At 48.7% G+C, this 20,473-nt stretch overlaps 1 protein-coding gene across 2 annotated transcripts in view; it reads right to left on the bottom strand.

The window, feature by feature from the left end:
• KIF4A (kinesin family member 4A) overlaps positions 1-20,473 on the bottom strand; it is a 187,289-nt gene that overhangs the window by 75,778 nt on the left and 91,038 nt on the right. For both annotated transcript variants that reach the window (XM_075324006.1, XM_075324007.1), the window contains exons 11-13: positions 9,765-9,897; positions 7,770-7,828; positions 7,588-7,693 (exon numbers count right to left, since the gene is read on the bottom strand). In XM_075324006.1, the coding sequence (XP_075180121.1) occupies positions 7,588-7,693; positions 7,770-7,828; positions 9,765-9,897 (298 nt within the window). The remainder of the gene's footprint in view (positions 1-7,587; positions 7,694-7,769; positions 7,829-9,764; positions 9,898-20,473) is intronic.

Here is a 20,473-nt window from a genome sequence, read left to right as displayed (position 1 = left end):
GCGCACCTGAGCCAGTCGGGCGATACGCCGCTGGAACAACACTGACAGAGCCGAGACCTGTCCCTTAATGGAATTGAGGGATAGTTCTAGCTGCAGACCGGACTGTAGAAAGGACAGGATGGTCGGCAAGGAAACGGCCAAGGAGCAAGGCCGTAAGAGCGACACCAGGACAGGAAAATTCTTCAAGTCCTGTGGTAAATCCTGGCCGAGGAAGACTTCCGAGCCCGAGTCATAGTGGAGATGACTTCGGGAGGAATGCCGGAAGCCGTCAGGATCCAGGACTCAAGAGCCACGCCGTCAATCTGAGAGCCGCAGAATTCTGGCGGAAAAACGGACCTTGTGAGAGAAGGTCTGGGCGGTACGGGAGCTGCCAAGGCACCTCTACGGACAGACGGAGCAGGTCTGGGTACCAAGCTCGCCTGGGCCAGTCTGGAGCAATGAGTATGACCCGACGGCCCTCCATCCTGATCTTGCGCAGGACTCTGGGCAAGAGAGCTAGAGGGGGAAGACCGGAACACTGCCGGATGCAGGGCCCACTCGCCGCTGTCCACGGTTTGACGGCTGAGATAATCTGCGTCCCAGCTCTCTACGCCTGGGATGTGGACTGCGGATATGGTGGACTTGGAGTCCTCCGTCCACTGAAAGATACAATGAACTTCCAACATTGCCAGGCGGCTGCGTGTCCCGCCCTGGTGAGTGATGTAGGCAACTGCTGTCGCGTTGTTTGACTGGACTCGAATGTGCCTGCCCGCCAACAGGTGGTGAAAGGGTACGAGAGCTGGGAGCACAGCTCTGATTTTGAGCACATTGATCGAGAGGGCTGATTCGGACGGAGTCCAAGTGCCCTGTGCTCGGTGGTGGAGAAACACTGCTCCCCAGCTGGATAGACTGGCGTCCGTGGTGAGAATCACCCAGGACGGGACCAGAAAGGAGCATCCCTGGGACAGAGAGAGGGGCCGAAGCCACCACTGAAGAGAGCTCCTGTTCTGTGGCGACAGAGCCACCGGCCTGTGCAAGGAAGAGGTCCGCCTGTCCCAACAGCGGAGAATGTCCAGCTGCAGGGGACGCAGATGGAACTGGGCAAAGGGAACCGCTTCCATTGACGCCACCATCTGACCCAGCACCTGCATGAGGTGCCTGATGGAAAGACGGCGGAGTCTCAGCAGAGAGCGTACCGCCAGATGAAGGGACTGCTGTTTGACTAAGGGCAGCTTCACAAGTGCTGGTAGAGTCTCGAATAGCATCCCTAGGTACGCAAGTTCCTGGGTCGGGGTCAGAGTGGACTTGGGTAGATTGACAAGCCACCCGAACTGGACTAGAGTGGCGAGAGTGAGTGAGACACCCCGCTGACAGTCTGCACAGGATGAAACCTTGACTATAAAGTCGTCCAGGTAAGGAATCACTGCCAACCCCTGGAGGTGCAGTACCGCAACCACTGCTGCCATGACCTGGGTGAAAACCCGAGGGGCCGTGGCTAACCCGAAGGGGAGAGCCATGAATTGGAAATGTTCCTCTCCGATTGCAAAACGTAGCCAACACTGGTGTGAAACTGCAATTGGCACATGCAGATAGGCATCTCTGATGTCGATGGATGCTAGAAAATCCCCTTGGGTCATTGCGGCAATGACCGATCGCAGAAATTCCTGCGAAAGTGCTGCACCCGAACATGCTTGTTGAGAAGCTTGAGATTCAGGATGGGCCGGAAGGAACTGTCCTTCTGGGGACTAGGAAGAGGTTGGAGTAGAAACCTCTGAACCGTTCCCGGGCGGGAACCGGTACAATTACTCCGTTGGCCTGCAAGGAAGCCACGGCCTGAGAGAAGGCGGCGGCTTTGGAGCAGGGGGGAGCGGACAGAAAAATCTGTTTGGCGAGCTGGAAGAAAATTCTATCCTGTAGCCGTGAGAGATTATATCTCTCACCCACTGATCGGAGACGAGTTGGAACCACACAGCCTGCCACCGACCAAGGACGACGCTGGCGCAGCCAGATAGTCAAGAGGAGACTGCCTTAGTGGCAGCGGCTCCTCCGCTCTTTTCGTGCGCCAGCTGGGTTTCCGATCCTTGGCTGAGTTAGTGGACGAGGCTGAGGGCTTAGAGGATGACCAGTTAGAGGAACGAAACCTCGACTGGTTCCTGCCCTGGACAGGTTTCCTGGTTTTAGTATGTGGCAAGGAAATACTCTTCCCATGAGTAGCTTCCTTAATAATTTCATCCAGTTGTTCACCGAGCAACCGGGACCCAGCAAAGGGGAGCCCAGCAAGGTACTTCTTAGAAGAAGCGACTGCTTTCCACTCTCGAAGCCACAAGATCCTGTGGATAGCGAGGGAATTAGCGGAAGCCACCGCCATGCGGTGAGGAGCCTCCAGAATGGCAGACATGGCATAGGATGAAAAAAACCGAAGCCTGGGAACTTTAAGGCAATCATTTCGGCATAGAGTCCCTGTGAGGGAATGCAACTGTGGGGCCCCGAGATTCGGTGTCGGTGCAGCGGTGCATTACCTTCAGGGACTCCACTCGGCTGGATCTTGTCGCAGGTAGGAAATCCTCTATTTTGATTGTCGTGACGCCACTCTCAGAATTGCGGTCAGTGGGGACCGCCATTGCAGGTTAGGGGTGCCTGGGGCTGATAGTAGGTGCAGTCAGTTGTAATAGCCTCCTGAGAGTGAGGCATGCCCCAGGGTCCCGTGTAGGTGTGTGGAACTACAAGTCGCAGAATGACTCACACGCACAAGCAGGATGTCTTTCAGGGATTTTACTCACTGTTGGTGGCAGGGTGAGTAACCCGGGCGTAGCTGGGATGAACCAGGCTGGAACCAGGTGTCCTTCAGGCTGACTTATGAGGGTGGCTACCAACTCGCCTTCCTTAGCCCGTTGTGTTTTGGGGTAACCCCTGCTTGAAGCCCTGCTGGGGTCGCCCAGGGAAGTTGCTGGTGCCTCTCTCCCCTTCTTTTGGCCCGTTTGCTTGTAGCCTGGACCAGGTCACTCCGGCTGCTTGCCTCCTGTGAGCTATGGGCCCTCACTTTGCTACGTGGCTGCGGACTCTGTGGTGTTGTCTTGGGGGTGTAAAGTGCCCCCTCATGCAGGTTTGGCAAAGGACAGGTGGATCTATCCCTGCCCCGGGACCTGCTACCCGTTTGGGCCTGGTACCTCCCTGACAGTCTCCTTGCTTTCCACTCCGTTGCTCTCTCTTTAGCTGTGTGTGGATTTCGGGCAGCACTCCCAGGTGACCGTTCTCCCCCGTCGGTAGTCACTGCGCGTACGTTGTCAGAATTGTGTAGAGCTACAGGGTCTGCTTCTGCCCTCCCTGAACTTCACCACTCAACTGTCTTCGGCTCACTCTTCCCTCCTCTCCTGTTCTTGCCTACGTCACCTAGCAACCAGGCTCTCTACCACACCCCTTGAGTGGAGATGGAGGCTTCGCCCCCTCCATCCCTCGAGTGGAGATGGAGGCTTCGCCCCCTCCTGGGATCCCCAGGGGTCCTCTCAAAAGGTACATGTGTGAGACCTGATCACTATGTGCCTGTGTAGTCACACCTCGGTCAGCCTTCTGGATTACCTGTTTTGTACTGTCCCCAGCATGGGTGCAGTACTCAGTGGTGCCTGACCAAGTCAGGGGCGCCACACAACTCTTCCAGAGAAGCAGAGACGGCCTTAAGAGCCCATACCGCTGCAAAAGACGGGGAGAACGAGGCCCCTGCCGCCTCATATACAGATTTGGCCAGAGGGTCAACCTGGCGGTCAGTGGGATCCTTAAGTGAGGTGCCATCGGCCACAGACACAACTGTCTGGGCGCTAAACACCGGAGGATCTACCTTTGGTGAATGCCACCCCTTGACCACCTCTGGTGGAAAGGGAAAACTGTCATCAGAACTACGCTTTGGGAAGCGTTTGTCAGGACAGGCCCTGGGCTTGGTCACAGTGGCCTGAAAACTGGAGTGGTTAAAGAACACACTCCTTGCTCTCTTAGGTGAGGTAAACTGGTGCTTTTCTACCAGAGAGGGTTGTTCCTCTAATACTGGTGGATTGAGGTCCAGTACAGAATTAATGGACGCAATCAAATCACTATCATCTGCATCACCCTCGGTGAGATCAATGAGGCACATGGAGGTAGCGTCCGAGCCCACAGTAAAAGAGTCCTCCTCGTCCTGCGATTCAGCTCGTGAATCAGAGCCGCGGGACGAGGAAGGAGCGGAGCCTCTGCTTCTCCTTTAGAACGGGGTCTGGGACCAGATGAAGAATCCTCTGCGAGCTCTGTTGAGCGAGCCATAGCAGCAGGGGCACCCTGGAAAGGGGGCTGATGCATGCTCAGCAGAGTCCGGGACAGCTGTCCCATGGAGTCAGCAAAAGACTGGGAGATAGACTTCGAGAAGGATTCTACCCAAGCCGGGTTCAGCCACCGGAGCCGGAGCAGCCGGAGGGACCACTAGGGATTAGACCTCAGGCTGAGGCACCACCATGTTAGAGCAGGCATCACAATGTGGATATGTGCTCGGTTTAGGCAGTATGAGCTGACATGCAGTGCATATAGAGTAAAGCCTTGCAGCCTTGCTCCTAGTGAGAGACATGCTGCTGAGGTGGAGGTTCTGCAGTAAAGAACACACTCCTTCAGAATGACCCCCAGAGAGTAGAAGAAAGTCCACAACCAGAGGTTGTGGCCGTTTTGTGTGCCCTCCGGATTCCACAGCTTGGACCCCCAGATAGATGCAGCGTTGCAGCAGCCAGCGCCAATCAGTGTGTGAACGCTGATAAAATGGCGCCGGAGTGAGGAGGGGGGGCGGGGGATTAGTCCAAGAGCGGGAACCGGAGGGCCAAGGGGATATACAGGGGAGGGAAACATCTCAGAGAGGTGTCCTCCCCTCTGCTGAACGGCCGGTGGGCGGCGCTGCACTGTCCCCCTGCATGACTGACATGCAGGGGCAGAGAAAACGAAACTAGGCCGCAGCCGAAGCCGGGGCCTAAATTTTCCCATGCGGCCGACGAGCAGGCACCCTCGGCGCGGTTCTCAGGAAAAAAAAACAGAGAACCGTCCGGAAATCACAGCAAAGTGACAAAACACACTCTCCCCACAATAAATGTACCCGGGACCCCTGAATAACGTCTCAATACTTAGCTTATGAGACGCAGGGCCAGGTCCCTGGGGGGGGGGTAAACGCTCCGTCCGGCAGGATCCTGACAGGGCTGCGGATGGAGACCGGTCTCCTGCAAAGCAGAGAGAACCGTGATGGCTCCCACTTCAAGCCAGAGCCTCAGGGGATGGTGAAGGAGCGCGGCACGTGAAGGCTCCAGCCTTGTAAAGTCAACCTTAACAGCACCGCCGACACAGTGGTGTGAGAAGGGACATGCCGGGAGTCCAGTCTGGACCCGCTTTTCTTCCAAATCTTTGAAATTAAAAATCAAAAAAAATCAAAAAAAAATCAGAATGCATGTGTGTGTGTGACCTCCTGAACACAAAGCATTGAACTGGTTAGATTTGTCATCCAGGGGGTGTATATGCTCGGAGGGAGGAGCTACACTTTTAGTGTAGTACTTTGTGTGTCCTCCGGAGGCAGAAGCTATACACCCATGGTCTGGGTCTCCCATAAGGAACGATGAAGAAATGTATTTTATTAAAATTATAACTTCGTGATAATTATGCATAAAATTACATTTATGGATTTTCATAAATTTAATTGTCGGATTGTGTGTGTAAAGGGACATATCATGCCATTAATATTTTACCAAAAACGCATGCAATAAATTGGTCCAAAACACATGTTTTCTGCATCAAAAAAAGTATGTAAAACGCTAGAAATTTGATGTGGATTGCGTTTTGCAACTCCTCATTGACTTCAATGTTAGCAAACACTGCCCAAATGGCAAAAACAATTGACATGCTGCTTCTTTAAACGCTGAGTTTTTGCCCAAAAATATGCAAATTAAATGCTGCGTTTTTAACAGCAAAGTGCGCACAAGAAATCCCCATTTCCCATAGACTTTGCTTGAAAATGAAAACACATGCATTTTGGCATTAAAACGCTGCAGTTCAAAACGCTGGGGAGACGCATGAAAAGACGCAAAGTGCGGACATAGCCTAAGGCTATGTGCGCACTAGAAATGTGAAGTTTCTCAAGAAAATTTCTTGAGAAACTTCTGGGAGTGAAAGATTTCCGGACCTCCGGAAAAATTCCGCCCCAAATCCGCATGCGGATTTGCCGCGAAATTGCCGCGGGTGGTTCCCTGCGGATTTTTGCAGGCTGTACTGCCGAAATCCGCAGGGTACCTGCGGAAATAATGGACATGTTCATTTTCTCAAGAAATTCTTCAAGGAAATTTCTTGAGAAAAATCCGCATAAGTGCGCACAGCTATTTTTTTTTTCATAGAAATTGCTGGGAAATGTCTGCACAAAGATTGCAGACATTTCTCAAGAAATTTCCGCGGGTAAATCCGCGGGTAAAAAGGTCTAGTGCGCACAGAGCCTAAGGCCTGCAAAAATCCGCAGGGAACCACCCGCGGCAATTTCGCGGCTATTCCGCGGCAAATCCGCATGCGGATTTGGTGGGGATTTTTTCCGGAGGTCCGGAAATCTTTCACTCCCAGAAGTTTCTCAAGAAATTTTCTTGAGAAAATTCACATTTCTAGTGCGCACATAGCCTTAGACCGGAGGCAGGGGCTGCATTTTAAAGCGGCACTGTAGTGCAAAAAAAAAAAAAAAAAAAAAAAGTCTTTCTGGCTTCAATAAGTTTCATGGCAAAAAAAATGTAAAAATGTCTAACCCTAACACTTATTATTGCATGGGTGTTTCTAATATTGTGACACATACTAGTGGCTCTTCATTGAGCATCCCAGTTTGCTTTCCATCTTTATACATATCTTTGGCAATATTCTTTATCTGCTCAAATGGCACTTAAATATTTTACCGATGTTGACATCCTGCTAGTTCCCTTTTGCCATTCGTCTTTTGATGGTGTTTAAGGTCTCTTCTATTTACCATGGCTGTGGGGGTCTCATCTGCCTCTTGTTTGGCTTTCTGGCTTCTTCAGTCACAATAGTCTTTATATGCATCCATAATTCCCCAGGATTTCTTTCATCCGTGTCCAGAGATATAAATTGGTTGTGAAGATTGTTCCAAAAAGCTCCAGGTATGTAGGTCAAATTGAAGGTGGAAACAACCTGTTTAGTAGTTTTGTGCAGCTTGACTCTAATCTTTGTGGTCAAAAGTTCGGCTCCTGACTTGTTTTGCGGTAATGGCAGACTACCTCCATCTTTGTCAAATACATATGTAGTCAATCGGATTCTTTTAGGCCGCATTCAGCGAGGTCCATGTGTAAAATCTCAGTTTGTGATTTTGGAAGACATTAATTACGTACAGTTGATTTGTTGTGAGAAATGAATCTTCCTCCAGCCTCATTCCATTCACCAACGCCAACATTTCCAAAGATGAATCCATGTTTGCTGCAGCCCACTTTGGCATTCAAATTTTCCAGTTCCCATGAGAGACTGTCCAGTCCCACACAATGTAGAATTTATTTTTAAGCAATTCAATATGGCTTTGAAATAAACTAAAAATGTGGGTTCTTCAAGAGGAAAAAAAAATAAAAAAAGCCTTACCTGAAGATGGACGATGACCTGCTGCAAGTTGCGAATAATCTCCACATTTTCCTTTAGTTCCTGGTCTTCTAATGTCTCGACCATCTTCTGCAGGTCCACCTTACAGCTGGCAGGGGATGAAGTCAGTTAATTAACATGAACAGATTCTCTATACAACGTACAGGACAGACCAGAAGACTCACGCTGCATGTTGCTTAAGCTCCTCCATTTGTTTGTTAAGTTTGTCGTTCTCCTGTTCAGTCTACAAGTGGAAAACAAGACAGTCACACGTGGGATATTTTTGCAGTAATTCTTGGATAAACCATTCATTGAATTTGACTGGTATTGGGCCAGCAAGCAGAAGAATGGGATTAGCAGATATCAAGTTCAGATGAATAGAAAAGATTTTCAGACACGGACCAAGTCATTCAATTGGGGTTGTCACATGAACAATTCTCACCTTGCCATAGGTGTAGACAGCAAATGCATCATTGCAGGCGGTTCAATTGCAGACATACCAGATAACTGTCCTTGCAGTGCAACTTACACAGCACATTAGGATCTGTTCGGGAGGGAGTGGGGGGAGCTTTGAGGCAGTGATCCCAGCATGACTTCCACAGCACACCAGAATCAGTTAGGGTGGGATCACTGCTGCCCAGCACCAGTACTCACCCAATCCTGCACCTCCATCAGTGCACCTCCATTGGCGTCTCGTCAACTCCTCCTGTCATAGCCTGACTAGCTCTGAGCACAGAGTGGATGATCAGGGGGAATGTGCAGCACAGCATACACTGTGGTCCCCACAGAGATGACGGCGGTCTCTTCCCAGAGATGTAATCTGGACAGCCCATGGGGCATGTTCAGCTCACAGCAGGGAGCAGACACTATGTAAAAATGGGGTTGGAGCGTGACCAACAGCCCTTATGCACAGGGGCCGTCATATTTGAGGCCAGTAATTGTCGTTACACATAGCAAATCCAAGATGGCAGCCCCCAGTGTTTCAGTAACAATAGAATTCAATAAAAACAATGAATTTAATTTTGTATTAAAAATAACTTAATTCCATAATCCCCAATACAAAAATTAAAATCAGCAGCACCTTCCCTTTAATGACCAGGTGGTTTAGCAGGTAAGGCTAGGTTCACACAGTGCATCTTAACATGCGTTTTTGGCCCACAAAAACGCATGTGTTTGACACGTTTACCGCATATTGCCCAATGCGGTTAAAGTCAAATCTATTGACTGGAAGGGCTCAAAAATGCTGGAAAACCGCAAACCGAATTGATATGCTGCATCTTCAAAAACCGTGAAAAAAGCTGCAGTGTGCACAGCAAAATAGAAATCTCAGACTTTACTGGGAAAAGGAAATACATTTAGGTGCATCTTTGGGACCTCAAAGACGCCATAAAAGATGCCCTGTTTGAACATAGCCTTAAATCAGTCAGCAATATATAGTGGTTGTACCTTTCAGAAAATCCTGGTCCTAGTTTGTTAACGAAGATAAAATGTTCTGGTCCGACAGTGTCTCCCACTGCTTCCAGTGGAGACCACCACCTCGTTAGAACTGAGCTTTATGTAAGCAATGTGAAGTCCAGTTATACAATTCTATGGAAGAACAATTTATCAGAGCTCCTGACTAATGAGTGAGTTTCGAAATACTCAGATTCGCTGTACTCGTAACGAGTACTGTCTAATACTCACATAATCATTCCAAATAGTGTGTGCAATGCAAGACAATGGGGGGAGAGGGGAGGGTGAGGGGGGGGGGGGGGGGTTGGACACAAAAAAAAAGCCTTAAAAACTTGCAATGTAACGAGTAACCCGAATGCCGTACTATTTGTGTGAGTAGTGAATAGTACTGCATTCAGGTTACTTGTTACATTGTGAGTTTTCCCCATTGACTTGCATTGCACACACTTCAGAACGAATACATGCGTATTAGACAGTACTCGTTACGAGTCCAGCGAATCCGAGTATTTCAAAACTCGCTCATTACTCCTGACTAGAGGCCATGTACAATTCCTTGGTAGACATATCCACACATGGCAGATTTGTGCCATCTGGATGTAACATTTTAATAAACTGCAACGTAGTGGAGAATTGTAACAGGTCAGCCACTTGTGAATATTTCCTTACTTTTAATTTGGGAAAAATCTAATATCTATACAACAAGACAAGGCAGACACTGTCCAGCTTACCAGGATAATTCTCTCCAGAATCTGAGCAGTTTGTTCTGCGGCCTCACCCAGCTCACGACTAAGTTTTCCATTTTCTTCCTCCAAGGTCTTAGTCTTCACCAGTAGAGACTGTAAATTCTCAGTTGGTTCCATGCTAAAATGTAAAGAATACGAAATAAAAAAAAAAAAAAAATAGTGGCATATCAATACGAAGACTCCTGCCACTGAGCGCTCCAGATGAGAATTAGAAGATTGTGCCCCCTTGGTTTCTACCTGACATCTATAGTACACGAATGCACTTCCAGAACAGTCACCTGTGTTCAGAGGGTTGATGTCCGGCCACCACCTCTATAGCTGCACAAGTGTGTCTCAATTCACAGCTATCAGAGAGGTAGAGAGGCTTTCATACGCCGCGCCAATGATCACCGATGAGAAAAAAAAGAGAATTTTGTTTACTTACCGTAAATTCTTTCTTATAGTTCCGTATTGGGAGACCCAGACCATGGGTTTTTAGCTTCTGCCTCCGGAGGACACACAAAGTACTACACTAAAAAGTGTAGCTCCTCCCTCTGAGCGTATACACCCCCTGGTGAGCAGACAGCCAGTTTAGTGCAGAAGCTGAAGGAGAATAGCCACCCACAAGTAGAACAGTGCAAGAGCCGGAACAACCGGAGACTCTGTCCATGACAACAGCCGGTGATAACACGCGGAACAAGAAATTGCCAACAGGCAACAGGGAGGGTGCTGGGTCTCCCAATACGGAACTATAAGAAAAAGAATTTACGGTAAGTAAACAAAATTCGTTTTCTTTATCGTTCCTTTGGGAGACCCAGACCATGGGACGTTCCAAAGCAGTCCCTGGGTGGGAATAAACAAAAAAAACTAAGAAGTAGGCATTACCTAACTTCACAAATGGGCGACAGCCGCCTGAAGGATGCGTCTGCCCAAGCTCGCATCTGCCGAAGCATGAGCATGCACTTGGTAGTGCTTCGAGAAGGTATGCAGGCTAGTCCAAGTGGCAGCCTGACAGACCTGTTGAGCCGTAGCCTGGTGCCTAAAAGCCCAAGAGGCACCGACAGCTCTGGTCGAATGTGCCTTGATCCCCGGCGGGGGAAGCACCTGAGTACTCTGGTAGGCGTCCGAAATGGTCGATCTAATCCAAACGGGCTAAGGTCGGCTTAGAAGCAGGGAGGCCCTTGCGCCGACCTGTGGTTAGCACAAAAAGAGGTGCACCGCCTAAGCGCAGCGGTGCGAGACACAGATCCGGAGAGCACGCACCAGCTACAGAGTATGCAGCGCTTTTTCAAAGCGATGAACAGGAGCCGGACAGAAGGAAGGTAGGGTAATGTCCTGGTTAAGGTGGAAGGGAGAGACCACGTTAGGAAGAAAGTCCGGAGTCAGACGGAGAACCACCTTGTCTTGATGAAAGAGTAAAAAAGGTGACTCAGAGGAGAGCGCAGCCAAAATCAGAGACTCTCCTGAGAAGTTATGGCCACCAGAAAGGCCACCTTCTGAGAAAGACGATACAAAGAAACCTCCCTAAGAGGCTCAAAATTGGGTTTCTGCAAAACCGTGAGAACCAAGTTAAGGTCCCAGGGATCCAAGGGCCGCCGGTAAGGCGGAATGATGTGAGACGCGCCTTGCATGAAGATGCGGACCTGAGCCAGCCGAGCGAGATGCCGCTGGAACAGGACTGACAGAGCTGAGACTTGTCCCTTGAGAGAGTTGAGGGACAGTCCTAGCTGCAGACCGGACTGTAGAAAAGACAGAAGGGTCGGCAAGGAGAATGGCCAAGAAGGATGGTCGGTAGAGCGACAGCAGGACAGGAAAATTTTCCAAGTCCTGTGATAGATCTTAGCGGAGGAAGACTTACGGGCCCAAGTCATAGTGGAGATTACTTCAGGAGGAATACCAGAAGCCATCAAAATCCAGGACTCAAGAGCCACGCCGTCAATTTGAGAGCCGCAGAATTCGGGCGGAAAAACGGACCTTGCGAGAGTAGGTCTGGATGGTCCGGGAGATGCCACGGCATCTCTACGGACAGATGGAGCAGGTCTGGATACCAAGCTCGCCTGGGCCAGTCCAATGAGGATGACTCGATGGCCCTCCATTCTGATCTTGCGCAGGACTCTGGGCAAGAGAGCTAGAGGGGGAAACACGTAGGACAGACGAAACTGGGACCAGTCTTGAACCAGAGCGTCCACGGCGAAAGCCTGAGGATCGTGGGAGCGAGCCACGTAAACAGGAACTTTGTTGTTGTGACGGGATGCCATTAGGTCCACGTCCGGAGTGCCCCATTTGCGGCAGATTGACTGAAACACTTCCGGGTGCAGGGACCACTCGCCACCGTCCACGGTTTGACAGCTGAGATAATCTGCCTCCCAGTTTTCCACGCCTGGGATGTGGACTGCGGATATGGTGGACTTTGAGTCCTCCACCCATTGAAGGATGCGTTGTACCTCCATCATTGCCAGACGGCTGCGTGTCCCGCCTTGGTGATTGATGTAGGCAACCGCTGTCGTGTTGTCTGACTGGACTCGAATGTGCCTGCCCGCCAACAGGTGGTGAAAAGCTAGGAGAGCTAGGGGGTGTGACCTGCATGCTGAAGGCAATGGCTGCTTAAGAGAGAAGCTCTGTGCTGTGGCTGTACAAACTGGCTCAAAGCTGCTTCAAATCGCTGAGAACTCTCCTCTGAAACAGTGAGTAATCCCCCCTGCACAGTATGCCAAAGGGTAGACCCCGGAAATCTGGCCCCCCAGCCAAGCTTACTGACTTATCCCAGGGATAGGGGATCCCCCTCTCCTCAGAAGATGTCTGCTGCTGCCGTGTCTCCCTTACACCAGGAAGAGACAGGGTTGGGAAGCAGTGTCACAGGCACTCCTCTCACAGAGGAAAGGCTGCAAGCCCTGCTCAGTTCTCTGAAGTCATCACTGCAGGGGGATTTCAGGGATCTTAAGAACATGATTAAAGAAGTTAAAGAGGAAATCAAATCACTGGGGGGACCGTACAGACCATGTGGAGTCTAAAATGGCCGAACTTGCTCAGTCACACAATGATCTGATTGATGCTAACACAGCGTTAGAGGAGGAGGTGGGAATACTGAAAAACAAGCTTGGGGATCTGGAAGACAGATCCAGAAGGAACAATCTTAAAATTAGGGGCATTCCTGTGTCAGTAGCTGATAAAGAGCTGCCAGATTTCTTTCACAAGTTTCTCCAACTACTGCTCCCAGAACACACAGAAAGAGATCTCATAGTGGATAGAATACATAGAATCCCTAAACCTAAAAGGTATCGACCCCACTCTGCCCAGGGACACGCTGGCACGACTGCATTTTTATAAAACAAAGGAAGCAGTGCTCCAGATACTGAGGGATAACCCTATCCTCCCAGATGAATTTAATGATTTAAAGGTGTTCCCGGACCTGTCTGCTGCAACTCTGGCAAAAAGAAGAGAATTTTCCCAGTTCTCCAGAATCCTGAGGGAGCAAGACATACACTATAAATGGGGATTCCCGGTGAAATTGATTATCTTCAGGGATTCTAAAACACATGTATGCCAGTCCCCTCCTCAACTGAGCAAACTACTTGAGTCCTGGGGATTACCCCTTACAATGCACTCAGACTCACGCCGGGAGCAGGGGGATGCTCAGAAGAAAAAAAAAAGATCAATCCTTAGTGGGAACCAGCTTGAGGGAGTCTCGCCAGCCGCAGGCGTGTGTAGCTCTCATGTGACCTGTGATGTCACTTAAGCCCTCTGTTCTCGCCTATGGCGAGCAAGTACTTCCCAGCTGTCCGGTAAGGATGAAGCTGAAGTATTCAAGTTTTTTTGTTTTTTGTTTTTTCCCTCCACCCGTGCACCGTCCCTAACTGGTCCTCCTTGCCTGCCTCTGCCTGCCCTATGCCTCTCAGTCGGCCTGCCTGGAAACATCGTCCTTTCTGGGATCCGCCATGAGTATTAAGTTTCTGTCTCTCAATGTGAAGGGTCTCAATTCTCCTGCAAAAAGATCCATGCTGTGGAGAGAAGTTATAGCATCTAAATGTGATATAGCATGTATTCAAGAAACTCACCTTCTTACTGATGACAATAAAAGGCTACTACATCCAAGATTTCCACATATGTTCTTTGCAAATGACAAAAAAAAAAAAAAATAAAAAAAAAAAAAAGAAGAGGAGTGGCTATCCTGATTATTAAAAACTCTGTGGCTTTCAAAATGATTCATGTAACCTATGGTGCAGACGGGAGATATATTATTCTAAAGTGCCTCCAGAATGGGCTTTTGTATACCTTGGCATCGATTTACGCTCCAAACTCATCTCAACTAACATTTGCCCGGAAATTTTTCCAGCTGTTTAGGAGCACCGCACAGGGGTCAGAGATAATCTGCGGGGACTTTAACACTCCAGTTCTTCGATCTATGGACTGCTCGGCGGGGTCCACTAAGTCAGGAAAGGAACTGAAACAGTTGGTCGCGGAGTTTCATCTACATGACATATGGAGATACCTTCATGCATCGGAAAGGGACTATACTTTCTTTCCCCAAGGCATCGGTCGTACATCAGGATCGACTTCTTCCTGACGGATAGTAAGACTGTTCACAAGTGTACGGGTGCTGAAGTGGGTCTGATAACATGGTCGGATCATGCTCCGATAACTTTGGTTGTACAGGACTCTACTAGTGGATTTATGGTGCCTCAGTGGAGACTTAATACTAGTTTACTGAACCAAAAGAACGTTCAGGAGGAGGTTGTGGCAGGCCTGTTGGAATACTTTGGACATAATGACAATGGGGAGGTCTCTGACGAGACCTTATGGGCTGCACACAAATCAGTTATTAGAGGGCAGTTTTTAAAAACTGCATCATTCTTGAAAAAGCAAAGAGAAGCAGAAATTAAAGAAATTATAGCCCATATTCAACACTTAGAAACTATTAACAAGGCCTCCCCGTCGTCTACACTGTCCAGGGAAATTCTTACTTGCAGGTTTCAACTGCGATCCCTCCTGTTGTATAGATATGAACATAATCTTAAAAAGAGTAAATCAACTTTTTATGCGATGGGGGATAGAGCCAGCACCTTACTAGCTAGAAGAACAAAAAAACGGGAAATTAAAACTAAAATTGAATTTTTGAAGGGCCCAGACGGATCACTTATAAGGCACCCTAATGGGATAGCAGACGCCTTTGCCAAGTATTATGCTGCCCTGTACAATTTAAGGGATGACCCGCAAACCCCTCAGCCAACACCGGAAAAAAATTCAGGAGTTTTTGGACGGTCTGGAATTGCCTCGAGTCTCAGACCGGCAATTAGAATCTTTAAATCTTCCCTTTACTATACAGGAAATTTTGGACACCATTAGAGCTTCTAAACGAAACTCAGCCCCAGGCCCGGATGGGCTTCCCTATGAATATTCTCAGCAATTTGCCTCTATTCTAGCCCCTTTTTTACTAAAGACCTTTAATTTGTGGCAAACGGCCGGGACTATTTCCTCAGAGAACCTAGAAGCAGTTATCACTACACTACCCAAACCGGGGAAAACGGCAGATACCCCTGGGAATTTCAGACCAATTTCATTGCTCAACTGTGATTTAAAAACTCCATAAAATAATCCCCTCCTTGGTAGCCCCGGATCAGGTGGGTTTTGTGACGGGCAGGCAATCCAAAGATGGCACCAGGCGGATGCTGGATTTAATTGGGGTGATGGAGAAGTCGGGTGTCCCTGGTGTATTCTTGTCACTCGACGCCGAAAAGGCGTTTGATTGGGTGCACTGGGGATATCTGGAAAGAGTGCTTATAAAATTTGGTTTTGAAGGAAGAATTAAGTCATCTGTTTTGGCCTTGTACTCTCACCCAAATGCTTCAGTTCTAGCCTCGGGTTTTCGCTCATTAAAATTTTCTATAACCAATGGCACCCGCCAGGGGTGCCCGCTGTCCCATATTGTTTTTGCTCTGGTGGTGGAACCTCTGGCGGAGGCAATTAGGGTGAACCCGAACATAACTGGTATAAGGGTAGGGGAGCATGAACATAAATTGGGTCTATATGCGGATGATGTAATAATATCATGTACTAACCTTGAATATTCCTTTCCAGCAGTGATGTCCACCCTGTCGACCTTTTCTGAGGTGTCATTACAAATTGAATGCCACCAAGTCCTTAGTACTACCATTTAATGTACCCGCAAGGTCCAGAAGGATTTTGGAGGCAGCCTTTCCTTTCCAGTGGTGCGAAGACAGTATCCCTTATCTAGGTATCCGTTTGACACCAACCCATTCCCTCATCAGATCCAATCTCGATCACCTACTCAAAAACTTGGGTCAGGCTCTAGGCAGGTATGAGAAGTTGTCGCTATCTTGGATGGCGAGAATTCAATCCTTTAAGATGACGTTCCTTCCTAAGCTGCTGTATATGTTTAGGTGTCTCCCTCTTAAAATTCCATATAGATATTTGATAAAACTGCAGTCGATGACCAATAAGTTTATTTGGGGTAATAAAAGAGCTAGAGTTGCTAGTAAGATTATGCATCTGCCATATGGAATGGGAGGTCTGGGTTCGCCTAATGTGATGGCCTATTATAAAGCTTCTCTTATAGAATCACTCAAAGAATGGTGGAACACGGAGAGCTCCCATAGGTGGGTTCAACTTGAGAACTCTGACAGACCAGGGTTCGACGAGGAAACTGATGGAGGTGGAATATCTAAAACGTACTAGGTCCACCCTGTGTCTCCCTACTATGACAGCATCGATAGCCATATGGCGCAGTGAGATGATCCCCAAGATCCAGGTCTCGCTGTCAGAAATTTCGCTCAGAGCAATAGAATCCCACATTCCATATACAAATTTGAGTAGATGGGAAGCAGCGGATTTTGGAGTTTTGGCGGACTTTTACGATGGTGCAGAGATTAGGCCCTTCAACGATATACTTCGGGAGCACCCCTCCCTAAAGGGGTGTTTTTATCAACACCTGCAGATTCGCCATTTTCTAAGCACAAAATTCCCCCCGGGATCAAACCCGACCTTACCCACTGTTAAGGCACTATTGTTTAAAAAACTAATGAGGCAACCAGGAATCTCTTTAACCTACAAATGGTTGAACAACCCCTCTGACGAGCAAAAGCTCCCATACATGACTAAATGGGAATCAGATTTAGGCATTAACACCTCCCCCTCGGCGTGGCATACTGCGACACAGTGGGTGCAAAGATCCTCAAAATGCATTAACCATTTAGAACAGCTGAAAAAGGTGCATCTACGTTGGTACCATACGCCGGCAAAATTGGTGCATTACATTCCCAACTACTCACCGCTCTGTTGGAAGGGCTGCCTCCAGAGGGGATCACTGGGACACTGTTGGTGGCACTGTCCGAGGGGCCAACCTTTTTGGATAGCAGTTTTCAGACTCATTAGTGAAATAACAGGTGTGCACACCAACCCCAACCCAGGGCTGGCAGTTCTGAATTTGGGCATAGACTCGTACCTACAGAATTTTAGGGGACTGATTGTGCAAATTTTAATAGCTGCCAATTTTAATAGCTGCCAGACAGTGTCTGAGCCATTTGTGGAAAGCCACTGAAGCTCCCTCTGGAGCAGAGTTATATAGTAGGATCGACCAACAATGCCATTATGAATACTGCCTTGCCAACTCCCTAAAACAAAAAAACTAGAATTCTTGCAATATGGGAACCCTGGCTGTCATCCAGCCATGCAACACCTATTACACAACTATTCCCCGGGCAAAGAGCACCTAGTTGAGATAGAGCCGATGGAATTATAGCCCTGGTTCGGCTAGCCAGGGGGCTAAAGCATTGAGACCCTGACTGAGGCAGCAGTTTATGAGAGAAATCTATGAGGAGTTGATGGCCCCGGCTGGTGGACTGGGGTTGGTAATGCAGGCAGGCATCTAACCCTGTACCCCTACTAACCCCCCCCCCCAGTCACCCCAACCGTACCTTCTTCCCCTCCCCCTTTGTTCTTGTTCCCCCTTACTTGAATGAAGTCCCCATCTTTCCTCCCCTCTCCTACCTCCCCATGTTGTTGTGTGGTTAAAGTGTAAGGCAGAGGAATTGTAACTGGATTGTCTCGGAGTATATTAATGTATGGAGCCCTCATGTGCGGGCAGTTGACAATTGTTCTCTTAAATTACCATGTATGATTTTGTATCTGCAGTGTTTTCAATAAAAAAAAAAAAAAAGAATTTTGTTTACTTACCGTAAATTCTTTTTCTTATAGTTCCGACATGGGAGACCCAGACCATGGGGTGTATAGCTTCTGCCTCCGGAGGACACACAAAGTACTACACTAAAAAGTGTAGCTCCTCCCTCCTAGCATATACACCCCCTGGATAACCAAATATAGCCAGTTTAGTGCAAAAGCTGAAGGAGGACATCCACCCACAAGTAGAGATAGAGCAAAACCCGGAACAACCGGAACCTCTGTCTACAACAACAGCCGGTGAAACACACGGAACGAGAAAACTGCCAACAGGCAATAGGGAGGGTGCTGGGTCTCCCATGTCGGAACTATAAGAAAAAGAATTTACGGTAAGTAAACAAAATTCTCTTTCTTCATCGTTCCTTATGGGAGACCCAGACCATGGGACGTCTCAAAGCAGTCCATGGGTGGGAATAAACAGAAAACTGAGAAGTAGGCGAAACCTAACTTCACAAATGGGCGACAGCCGCCTGAAGGATGCGTCTGCCCAAGCTCGTATCTGCCGAAGCATGAGCATGCACTTTGTAGTGCTTCGAAAAGGTATGCAGACTGGACCAAGTGGCAGCCTGACAGACCTGCTGAGCCGTAGCCTGGTGCCTGAAAGCTCTGGTCGAGGGTGCCTTGATCCCTGGCGGGGGAGGCACCTGAGTACACTGGTAGGCATCGGAAATGGCCGACCTAATCCAACGAGCTAGGGTCGGCTTAGAAGCCGAGAGGCCCTTTCACCGACCAGTGGTCAGCACAGAGCGAGAGGTGCGAGACACATAGATCCGGAGCGCCCGCACCAGATCCAGGAGTATGCAACGCTTTTTCAAAGCGATGAGCAGGAGCCGGACAAAAGGAAGGCAGGGAAATATCCTGGTTAAGGTGGAAAGGAGAGACCACCTTGGAATTTCTTCCTAGAGTCGGACGGAGAACCACCTTGTCTTGATGAAAAACCAAAAAAGGTGACTCCGAAGAGAGCGCAGCCAAATCAGAGACTCTCCTGAGGGAAGTTATGGCCACTAGAAAGACCACTTTCTGTGAAAGACGAGACAAAGAAACCTCCCTAAGTGGCTCAAAAGGGGGTTTCTGCAAGGCCGTGAGGACCAGATTAAGGTCCCAGGGATCCAAAGGCCGCCGGTAAGGCGGAATGATGTGAGATGCGCCCTGCATGAAGGTGTGCACCTGAGCAAGCCGGGCGATACGCCGCTGGAACAACACTGACAGAGCCGAGACCTGTCCCTTAATGGAATTGAGGGATAGTCCTAGCTGCAGACCAGACTGCAGAAAGGACAGGATGGTCGGCAAGGAAAAAGGCCAAGGAGCATGGCCGGAAGAACGACACCAGGACAGGAAAATTCTCCAAGTCCTGTGATATATCTTAGCCGAGGAAGACTTCCGAGCCCGAGTCATAATGGAGATGACTTCGGGAGGAATGCCGGAAGCAGTCAGGATCCAGGACTCAAGAGCCACGCCGTCAATCTGAGAGCCGCAGAATTCTGGCGGAAAAACGGACCTTGTGAGAGAAGGTCTGGGCGGTCCGGGAGATGCCACGGCACCTCTACGGACAGACGGAGCAGGTCTGGGTACCAGGCTCGCCTGGGCCAGTCTGGAGCAATGAGTATGACCCGACGGCCCTCCATTCTGATCTTGCGCAGGACTCTGGGCAAGAGAGCTAGAGGGGGAAACACGTAAGACAGACGGAACTGGGACCAATCCTGAACCAGCGCGTCCGCTGCAAAGGCCTGCGGATCGTGGGAGCGAGCCACGTAAAACCGGGACCTTGTTGTTGTGCCGGGATGCCATTAGATCCACCTTCGGAGTGCCCCACTTGCGGCAGATTGACCGGAACACTGCCGGATGCAGAGCCCACTCACCGCTGTCCACGGTTTGACGGCTGAGATATAGTAAACGAATATGTCTGGCTCACAATATTAACTAGTAGGTGCCCAGAAAAAATAGACAATCAATGTAGTGATAATTCTGGCACACTGAAAAAATTCATGACAGGTGAAGCAATCTTTGAATGCTGAATCAAATTTATTCGTGCATAAAGTTGACAATAAATCATCCAACGTTTCGACCGTATATTTGTGGTCGTTGTCAAGGATCAATTTATCTAAGATCATAGAAAATAAGTACAGAACAAAGAACTCAAATTAATATACAGTATTGTACAGTATTACATAGAAAATACAATTTCTTACATAACATGCATTTTAGTCATGTGATGCACAAAACGGACATAGCCTTCTCAGTTCTTTCTCATAGTCCCTGGAACGAACTTCTTCGGTAGGAACTGATAAGAAAGTATTGGGTATGGTCACTTTAGACAGTATGCTGCTGACTTCATCTGTGTTATATGAAAAAGTGGTTATTGAAAGATATTGTTCATGGATGACTTGTTCACTCATTTTCTCTTATATGCAGGATCAGAACCTTTTGATCCCATTACATTTAATGACATTGACCATTCATCATTGAGCATATACCTTCATATTGTTGATATAGGTGGGTATGCTTGCTATACTTTTAACATT

The sequence above is a fragment of the Anomaloglossus baeobatrachus genome, chromosome 9, assembly GCF_048569485.1.
Source record: "Anomaloglossus baeobatrachus isolate aAnoBae1 chromosome 9, aAnoBae1.hap1, whole genome shotgun sequence".
Lineage (NCBI taxonomy): Eukaryota > Metazoa > Chordata > Amphibia > Anura > Aromobatidae > Anomaloglossus > Anomaloglossus baeobatrachus.
Note: the sequence above shows the minus strand (reverse complement) of the source record. Positions and strands in the feature narration are given on the sequence as shown.